The sequence below is a fragment of the Acipenser ruthenus genome, chromosome 20 (assembly GCF_902713425.1).
Source record: "Acipenser ruthenus chromosome 20, fAciRut3.2 maternal haplotype, whole genome shotgun sequence".
NCBI lineage: Eukaryota > Metazoa > Chordata > Actinopteri > Acipenseriformes > Acipenseridae > Acipenser > Acipenser ruthenus.
In genome coordinates, this window is record NC_081208.1 from 24,360,210 (window position 1) to 24,370,984 (window position 10,775).

The 10,775-nt window shown below is 38.5% G+C and overlaps 1 protein-coding gene across 1 annotated transcript in view; it reads left to right on the top strand.

The window, feature by feature from the left end:
- cpne7 (copine VII) overlaps positions 1-10,775 on the top strand; it is a 32,269-nt gene that overhangs the window by 17,893 nt on the left and 3,601 nt on the right. Inside the window, exons 9-15 of the mRNA XM_034041691.3 lie at positions 209-295; positions 675-734; positions 2,139-2,272; positions 8,423-8,477; positions 8,754-8,805; positions 9,088-9,221; positions 9,551-9,787. Coding sequence (XP_033897582.2) covers positions 209-295; positions 675-734; positions 2,139-2,272; positions 8,423-8,477; positions 8,754-8,805; positions 9,088-9,221; positions 9,551-9,787 — 759 coding nt within the window. The remainder of the gene's footprint in view (positions 1-208; positions 296-674; positions 735-2,138; positions 2,273-8,422; positions 8,478-8,753; positions 8,806-9,087; positions 9,222-9,550; positions 9,788-10,775) is intronic.

A 10,775-nucleotide genomic window follows, 5' to 3' on the forward strand; every position in this document is an offset into this window, starting at 1 on the left:
ACATTCATATGGGTTTCTGTGAGGTGTGAAAAGGCAATCCTGGTAAAGTGAAAGGGTAGGGAACTTCTCCCCACAGCCCTGCTAGTGCAGTCCAGTCCTAACCTGAACACCTCCTGCCTGCCTTGCTCAAACCGATCCTACCAATTGTACAGAATTCCTGATTTGATGGAAATTTGAAATACACGTTTCTTTCTTTTCATATACAAAGGTCAGCTGGGATTGTGTAAACCCCAAGTACAAAATCAAGAAGAGGAATTACAAGAACTCTGGAGTGGTAATTCTGAGCGAACTCAAAGTAAGAGGGAGAGTCATGCCAATAAATCCTAGCAGTGTCTACTAACAAGGGTTTTAATTAGCACCAATATGGAAATGTAATTCTAATGGCTTTTGTGATTATTAATAAGTGATTACAAAGTAGGCTAACAAACCAGTATTAAATATACATGGCAAGACTGCATCAGGAGACACAGATACAGCTCTTTATCTGAGAGTTCACACTTTAGTGCTTTTTTCAGACGCTTTTAGTGTCAATTAAATGTGCATTGTGAAAGAAAATGTGAGATCAATAAACTATTATTGCAATCCTCATTTTCAGGATGAAAAACAATTGCTGGCATTTGTTTTTAAATGAATGTATTTTTAACCATGCTTCCTTGACTGTTTTTTTCCTGCAGCTTCACAGAGAGCACTCTTTTTTGGATTTCATCATGGGGGGATGCCAAATACACTTCACAGTAAGTTAAATATGTCTAAACCCAAGAGCCTGATTCCTGAGATGTAGTTCATTTCTAACCTACCTCTACTGCAAGTAATGAAATGAGCATGTCTATTTTAGTCGCAAAGTAATGCCAAGATAAGCAGGCTTTAACTGGGAAGATAACTGCCTAGAATAAAATTACTTTTTGGTAATGTAAACAAACTGGAATGTCAATGAGTATAGAGGGAGTACAGTACAGAGAAGGATATACTATGGAATTATTTTTACTTTTTCCCTGTGGATTTTATTACACTTCATGGTTCTACTTGCAGCACATGTAGATTAGAATGGTCAAATATTGTGAGTTCTACCAAGCTACACTGCAGTGTGCATCTGAGGTACAGACACAGTTGCACAAATTAGATAGTAGACCGTTAATGACCTCGGTTGCTGAAGGCAACAGTTTTAAACTAATTCAAATTTGATTCCAGTGCATGCCCCTAAGCTTTCCTTCCTCCCTCTGCATGATTACTTGTGCAATAATAAATGTTACTAACATAACACATTAAAACTAGTTAACTTGTCATTTACAATAAGGGCTCTGTAGTGTTCGTGAATTCCGTTCAAAGAAGCCATTTGCTATTGAAAAATCCACTATGGTAATATTTCATTGCCACTTCGCAGTTTTGCACGTACATTTACCTGTGTTTAGGTAAACTATAAGAAGTCAAGTATACCATACAGGCCTTCAATGTAATGTTGACCTGTTAACATTTGTTGTCTTTGGGGCTCCCGAGTGGAGCATCCAGTAAAGGCACGTCACGTGGAGTGCAGGATGCGCTCTATAGCCTGGACGTCGTCGGTTCGAGTCCAGGCTATTCCATTGCCGACCTTGGACGGGAGTTTCCAGGGGGCAGCACACAATTGGCCAAGCACCTCCCGGGGGGGGGAGGGTTTAGGTCGGCCAGGGTGTCCTCGGCTCACTGCGCACCTGCGACCCCTGTAGTCTGGCTGGGTGCCTGCAGGCTTGCCTGTAAACTGCCTGATGCAGCGTTGTCCTCCAACATTTGTTGTCTTGATACTGTGGATGAGTATTGCTTTACCATGCTTGCCTATGTTCTACTGTGCTTTTGCTGTTTTTTTTGGGGGGGGGGGGTTGGTTACAATGATATGCAGTAAACTTTTTTAGAAGGCTTAAAACATATGTAGACAAGGCAGCAGAACAATTTGGAATACATATTGCTTAGTGGTCCCGATATGGCAGTATGGTAGTGCAAAAGATTACCAGTGTGTTTGTTCATTCCTTTGTGAAATCATTTGGTCATAGGAAAATTAAGGCTCACACCTTTGCCCTGTACTTGTCTATGAACCATGGGCATGCCAGGTTACTTCATATAGAAGCATAAGAATGGTACGATAAATATATTTTTGTGTGTTTCAGGTAGCTATTGATTTCACTGCCTCCAATGGAGATCCTCGTAACAGCTGCTCACTCCATTACATCAACCCCTACCAGCCCAATGAGTATCTGAAAGCCTTGGTTGCAGTGGGAGAGATCTGCCAGGACTATGACAGGTATCCATTATTCATCAAATAGGCTTGTTAATCTGTGTCGTGTATGTAAGTGCAAGTGTGTGGCATTCCCATTTCTTACCTCTTTTATTATCTTATCGATAATTGACACCTTTTATCGTAGCTGATCTACAAGCAAGTGTTACAGCACTGTTGCAGCATCCTTGTCCTCCATGTTACTAGTATATCCATTTTCATTCAGTTTCAGTAAAGCATGGCACTGCATGTGTTAAGTACAGTAGGGACTCTTTCAGTTCTTCCTGTTCTGCTCAGATTAGATGAAGAGCAGTAGCTGGTTTTCTTTCTGCCCCAGTTGCGGTGGCTCTTTAGAGCCAGAGATAATCGGCTCTGGTTCTTGCTGTCCTCGTTAGTGCTGCGTGAGATCCTGTCTCAGCTCCAGGCATGGAAACACCACACTGCTGTCAAGCTGATTGCTTTGTCATTAGCATGGGTTCACTAACATGTGCCAGTGCAGGGTAGAGGAAAAAGCAGCTCTGTATCCTTTATAATGTACATTGTACTCCTTTTTATCATTTTTTTATTTGGGTCTTAATTATCAATAGTTCAAACAAACATGCAGTCATAAACATTACATTTAAACTATTAGAAAAAGTAAGTGATTCCATCAGTGTACTTACAACGAGCTACTCCAATTAAAAACTTTTTAAAGTGCTGTTTAGTATTGATTTTAGTACATTGTAATTACTCAATTACTTTAATCAATACACTCTATAATCAAAGCACTAAATACAGGCAGTGAGCAAGCTGTGTCTGCAGGAACAATGTGCATTGGGGTTAGAAAGTTTTGAGGATATATATATAATGGCTTTAACTTTTCGGATTTTATTTTCCAGATCTCTACCTCCCTTTTGAAATGTTAATTAGCAGTTGTTAAGCTGTCTCTGCATCCTAATAAAGAGAAAACTATTAACTTAAAGATTGGGTTTAAGATTATTTTTTTCTTTGCTAGAAATCAAGGAGATTTTAAATGATGGACTTGCTATCAGTGTACACTCTGTAGACTTAACACGTGTACACGTACTGGGTATTTTATGCTGAAAAGGAAATCTGTCAGGACAACTCTGTTAAATGAGTGAAAATAACAAAAGCACAATGATAAACGAGGCGACTGCAAGAATGAAATGCAATTAGAATCAGCAATGAGCAATTAACATAAGTCTGTTTGAAATAATAATGAAGTGAAACAGAATCAGGCTGTCAAGATATGAAGGTAAAAACAAGTGACATTATTTTGTAATTAAAAGCTTTTTCTGAGTTTAATTAGGAAACAGAATCGGTTCAAAATAAGTTTAAAGGACGTTGTGATAAAAAATAAAAGCCGTCAAGCCATTATATATATATATATATATATAGACATACACAAACACACACACACACACACACACACACACATACACACACTAGACTTGTTCATAATCTGTGATTTGCGGTAGTTTTGTTCACTAAAGAGGAATGGAGTATAGTTTGGCAAATCCTGGTCTGTCCCACTGCTGCCTGTTAGGCAGCTCTGCTGTAACAGGACCAATCGGGGAATACCAAGCTCCTTTCCTACCTGAGGAAATGACCTGGAGGATGGGTTGCGATATGCTGTGCTGCTTACAGAGAACTCGACATCTGTTCACATAGTCACAGGAAATGAAAACAAGCTGTCAAGTGTCTCCCTCTCTGGCTGAGCTGGGCTTTTATTGACATGTTCAGTAACAACTCACAGGATACTCCAGTATCTGGGTCAAACACTGGGGAGTGCTGGGGCCGTACGGCAGGGGTGTTCAGGTCTGAATGTACAGGTGCCTGACAGCTCCACACTTGACTGCAGCTAATGCCTTGTCCCTTTCTAGAGAACTGCATTCACACAAATTCACAGAATGATAGAAGAACAAAAATAAGAGTATTTTTACTAAGTTCAAAGAAATATTACACTGTGTAAAGTCATAATTAATTGATTCCATGTCGCAATAGATGATGTATGATTCTCTTTAAATTCCACAACTATTTATTAAACTAAGACCCTTAGGTACCCCATGTCAATCATTGCTTGGCAGCTGCCAATCACATGAAAAACACTAATTACCGCTTTCAAATCTCAGCCTCCTAGGGTCCTGGTACCGGTAACTCAGAAGAAAGGAAGCCACGTATTTGTACAAATCATAGTGATGTATATATTTCAAAATATGTACATACACATGGTTCAGATCTTTACTAACAGAAATAAAAGTCATCAAGTTATTGAAGAGATTATTTATAGGGTTAAGGCCTTAACAGGAGGATACAGTATGTAAAACACACTTGAATACAACATTTACAAGTATATAATCACAGTGATTTTTTGTATAATGGATCAAACATTAGTAAAATAATTACTGATACTTCAAAAGGGACTGAGCATAAATGGTGACAGTCTACAGAGTTGACTTTTTCCCAAGAGAACAAAAACAAAAGAACTAAATGAATCAGTCAAAGTGTCATGAAGACTGAGAAACAAAAAACAAAACAAAAAAATCAACAGCCAACCCGTAATGGGCTTGTGAGAATGTTGTTATGATACTGAGAGGTAAGACAAGTTTTTACAGCCTTAGTTATGAATGGAACTGTTTAAAGAGGCTATAACATGAGGTATTTAACCTGAAGGCAGGTTAATATGGAACGGAGCATCAGCAAACTAACAGAGGGCTTTATTTCAATGATATGTGTCTAGCTTTTGGTATCGGAGCCAAGCGGCATTCTACTGATGATTCTAAAGGGATAGAATATTGAGCCTGTCTGTGATAATGGAACTTGAATTACAAAGAAACACAAGGCAACTACACTTTACTGCACAATTTCAGTTCCGTTATTTGAAGGTTCTGAAGTATAAAATACAGTATATACCTTTTAATATATACTTTTTAATGTATGTGCTAATTTATGTATGGTGCAAATGATTGTCAGCAGAAAGCAAGCTGTATAAATCCATACAGAAAATTAAAAGCACTGATGTAATGTGTTCCGTCTAGATAAGAAAAATAAAAGTTCAGAAGAATCTTGACCCAGCACCACCACATCGACCCTTAGGAGCCTTAACTCATCTGCATTTCAGAAATGATCCAAATAAATTCCTTTTGAGGAAAAGCTCAGTGAGATGATTTATTGGATCCTTCCATGGAGGCGTTTATTTATACATTTTATTAGTCAGAGGCTCTGCATAGCCAGGAATGTGCTTGCGAATGCACTGCATCGTGGTCAACAACACAAAAGCCCACCTACCACTTGCCCGTAGCTGTTCCCAACCTTTCTGAATCCATGGCGGCCTATGGGAATTCATTAAAGGCAGGAGGTTTGTATTGCTGCAGTCCAGGGAGACCAGCTTTAGTGAATGCTGTAACACTCCAGGGCTGCACAGTTTGTTGTGTTTCTTCAGGGATAGTTGAAAGAACAGGTAGATGTTCTACATTTGTTTTTGTATGCGTTTCTTTTTTTTCTGCACTGCAATTTTCTTACATTCTACAGAGAGAATTTGAAATCTAGAGGCTGCTGTTGTTTATTAAGTTGCTGTCTTCAATGGTGACCTTGTGTGGAGAATTTATTTTGAAAAGCTGGGGAAGTGAACCCCCCCCCAATTAAAAGAGATAATTGAAATGTTATAAGAAATACATAGAACACACTGTATGATACAACAGCATTAAGTGACAGGGTGTTTGAAATGTGAACACTTGTTAAACAAGCTGTTTCTCCATTGTATGTCATGACAAAATACAACAGGTTAACATAGATATCCTCAGTGATTATTTAACAGGCACTCAGCATATTATTACCATTGTGATTATAGGTGCACTGTAATATTCAAATCATTTGACATTATTTTGTGGTGTTTTTAATATTGCATGCATATCCGTTTCTGTTCAAGCTCTGCTGATGACCTCTGCATGAACTGTCTGTTTCAGATGGATATTTCTCAGCCTCTAGGATATATTTAAGGTGTATCTGTTCAATCTCGCCAACTTTACAGTCGTTATTGAATTATTCTGCTAACTAGACCCGATAACATTTCAAAGCTGCCATTAGAAAATTATTACTTCAGATAAATTATTTTTGGATGTCTTGGTGTCCAGTGAATTAAATAAAAGGACCTTCAAGCAAATATAATAAAATAAAAACTGATGGAGGAACTGCAACATAATTAATACAGAACATCTGGAAGATAAGACTGCCACAATATGTGCAAAGTGATTTAGTCCTGTTGCAGCAATTAAAACAAACAAAAAAAAATGTTAATCCATAAACAGTTTAAGTAGCTTAGCAAATATAAATTATCTTTTTTATTAACAAATAACTTCCACCCAGACAGATGACATTTTGGTATCATAACCTTTTTCAGGCTATTCCCATTACTAACACTGTCATGTTTCTGTAGACATAAAGCTACCATTTAGGAACTGCATGACTCAACCCTCTTGGTCTGGTCTGGGCTGGGAACACATGGTTAATGGAAATGAACTCCATTCAGTCATATGTCACATATAAATAACATCAGCCAGAGAGGAATGATCCAGACTTGTCACCTGCAACAAGTGCCCAAAATACCGTAATAAATCACTTTTAGAGGAACAGAATTGTTTTGAGGCAACTCGGGCTCTTCATTGAAACATCATAAAAACCTACAAGGCGTGGTTTCAAATCGGCTGCATTAACACTGCCTGAGGGTGACCAAGGCTGAGAGCAAGCAAGACAATAAATAATATGTCACGTCCTGCTTCATCAGCAGTTCACGAATAAGGATCTACAGTTAAAGGCTCATGTCTTATTAGCTTCAAGCAAATAGGAAATAACTGTAATGATTTTTTGCTTCATCTGTGCTCCACATATCCTCAGTTTACTTTTTCAATAATGTTCATCTTGGAAATATAACAGAACACACATCACATGTGGAGTAGGTTTTCTGCTTTCCCAGTGTAGGCCAGAAATACAAAGCAGCTGGTATCTGTTAATATGCCTGTGGAGCGAAGAATGACCTTGCTTGTTTTGATCCTCTCATCTCTAGGCTATTAAGGCTGATTTAACTCCTATGTGAACTGCAGAATCTTCCTCTGGTGTTGACTATCCAGTGGATCTGTTTTGTTTTTTTCTCTTGTTTGTTTCTTTTAATCCTGTGTATTGCTGCCTTTAGTGAGCCTAGCATGAGCCCTTACTTTGATAATTTCCACTATCCATGTATTTCCCAGTCTATTTTCCTCTCTTACTGTCCTCTCTCTCTTCTTACAATCTTCACAGCAAAAATACCATTGTAAAACATTATAATGTCAGTGTATTGATCTGAAGAATCCCAAGTAGAAGCAGACACAGACAGCAACTGTTTCCCCTTTAGCTAAAAACTTAATTGATTCAAGCTCTACACCTTTTTTATTAAATGATGCCCCTGAGCCTTGTTAAAAACCAACAAAACAAAAATACTTTTCTAAAAAACAAAATAAAAAAAGGGCTGATCATATGTACATTTCTGCCCAGTTGGGAGAAATAAATGGACATTTTATGGTCGACATTTCAAGTGCTCTGGGGGAAAACAAAGTGAACCTCTTAATTAGATTCATCATAGTCAAAAGAAATTTAAATAGCTCTATTGCCCAATTATGCACATAATCCACTCAGTTTAATTGAAGCTTCAGCTCTTCAGAAACAACGCAGCAGAGTGAATTACTATCTCAGACGATAAATGCAAAGACGGTCTTTCATTTTTAGCTCTCCTTTGCCAGTGTATTGATGTATGTGTACTTTCAATAAGTTGTGTGTCAAATTTTAGTTTAAGTGTGATTGTGGTATGGAAAAGCTCTATCTCCCTAGTGCAAGCCACGATGGGCAAGGATCTGAGAGACTTTGATAGTGATGGTTGGCGTTTCCTTGGCCCATGCATTTTTCTTACACAAGATGTTTTCTCAAAAGCGATGACTACGGGCATGTATTGTGTAGTGTACCTTCCAAACGTATTATACTTTAAAAGTATAAACAAATTATAGGGAGGTGGGCTGTGGAAATGGTGCTGAAGTTAATTGAGGACAGAAAAAAAACTTTGTAAACTTCAGTTACCACATGTTAACAGGTACCTATTTTAAAGTGTGAAATACTTGTCCTTACTCATTTGAATTTATTTTATTATCCTAGTGACAAGAGGTTTTCTGCTTTGGGCTTTGGCGCTAGAATCCCTCCAAATTATGAGGTAAGCAAAAATAAGACAACAATAAGAACAACCATTTGAATTGGAGATTAGTTTCTCATTCCTTCAGGGAAGTTAAGTGTGCAGCAGTCTGTCCATTACCAGTTAGATAATGATTAATGGGTTCAAGTCTCCGATGTAGTCGCTGTGTGAGTGTGAGCAGAAAGACAGCCAGTGGCTTGTGGTGTTCTACTGAATGCTGGGTTAACTACATCTGGATGGGTATACATCACAGAGCTCAGCTCTCCTTGTAATTGTGTTTTATTTCTTCTCGTTTAGGTTTCTCATGACTTTGCAATTAATTTCAACCCAGACGATGATGAATGTGAAGGTAAGGTAGCAGAATAAGTTCTAAGGGGGTTGTGCTGCAATTAGTAACGGCACTGATGCTTCATAACCAAGTTTACTGCCACGGTGATGTGACAGTGAATGGTGGTTTCCATTGCCACAGTCTTTGTAAACAACAGTAGTAAGCAGTGGGAATGTTGTAAAGTCCACTGTGTTTGTAATGTTTTACACGCTTGGGTCCTGTTACCATCGGACCCCGAAGAAACGTTGCGATTGAGTTTTATCTGTAGTTTTTCCATCACTGTTTTTGTTTCCTTTTCCACAGAAATCCAGGGGGTTGTGGAGGCCTACCAGAACTGCCTGCCCAAAATCCAGCTGTACGGCCCAACCAATGTTGCCCCCATCATCAGCAAGGTGGCAAAACTGGCAGCCAAGGAAGAGAAGAGCAAGGATGCATCTGTGAGTACCTGCCTCCTTCAATTCGCCATGGGAAGTCTTCATTATTAAATGTGATGTTCTGCCATTATTCTATAGAATATTCTATAGAGAAATCCAGTGCAGTTATTATAATTTTTTTAATACAGTATTTTTTAGTTACTGTCGGTGTGTAAATAGAACAGAAACTTACATGCACTGTTAGAGATGTTGATATACAGATGTCTCTATCTGAAGTAATCTAAACAGCTGCGGTATTGAGATCAATTAAATTGACCCCTACACATTTAGTGAGACGAGTATCGAAGTGTTAGCAACTTGTGTTGGAGTGTTTTTAACTGGTGTGTTTCCAGCAATACCACATCCTGCTGATCCTGACGGACGGCGTTGTCACTGACATGGCGGACACACGGGAAGCCATCGTGCGGGCCTCCTACCAGCCCATGTCAATCATCATCGTGGGCGTGGGCAATGCAGACTTCACAGACATGCAGATCCTGGACGGCGATGACGGGGTCCTGCGTGCCCCCAAGGGAGAGCCTGTCCTCAGAGACATTGTCCAGTTTGTCCCCTTCAGAGAATTCAAGACGGTGGGTTTATCTAAACAGAACAGTATGAAGGTCAATTTGAATTGGCTGTTTTTGCGTAATTGCGCAAATACTTGTATATACATCGATTTCTGTGGTTTCATAAATTGACCTACTTCAGAGCAGAAGTGCATCAAAGTGGATATAAGCATGCTGTGGCTGGGATGAGTACAAAGCAAGATGTTACTAAAATATGTATAAGTTTGTTGTACTACACAACAGAGTGGCAGGTGAATTTTTAAAAAGTGAAAGTAAAATTGATACCATTCTGAAGATTTTCATTTTCAATTGAACTAAAATAATCCACCGTACAAATATATGTACATGTGTGCACCTCTTTGAGGGTTAACTGGCATGCAGTGCTTCTTAGAACAGGTCTAGTAGTCTTTTCAAGACGACAAAGATGTAAATACAGATTATAATCTACACTTTAATGTTATTTTACAGTCTGTGCTAGCCTATGAGAGAGTAAAAGGTATAATCATTGCCTCCTGATTCACTGTTCTCTAGTGCACAGACACATTTAAAAAGCTGGTGTATCCTTGGTTGTAGTGCGAGACATCATTTACAATCTCACATATCAAAGCGACTGAGTTCAAAAGGCATTTTTGTTTCACAATTATAATAATCACATTCATTAGTTTATATACAACACTTTAAAATAGAAAAAAATTGTTTGCACATTGTTAAACATTCCTTGGAAATGTTAAATATGCATGACCTTACCAAATGAACATCATTGGAAAAGCAGTGGCAATGCAGTGGTTATGGATGAAGGGGCAGTGCAAACAAGGATATACTGCAAGGCATTGGCAGAATGGTAACACTGTGAGATCTTTTTTATATTTCGACATACCAAATGTATCACAACTAATACACACTGGTAATACATTGCAGTTCCATTGTGTTATTGTATCACAACACTCTTTGCTCAAAATCCACGGTTTTGTGATTAATGAGAATGCTGCCAGTGGTTCTCCAGAGTAAACCT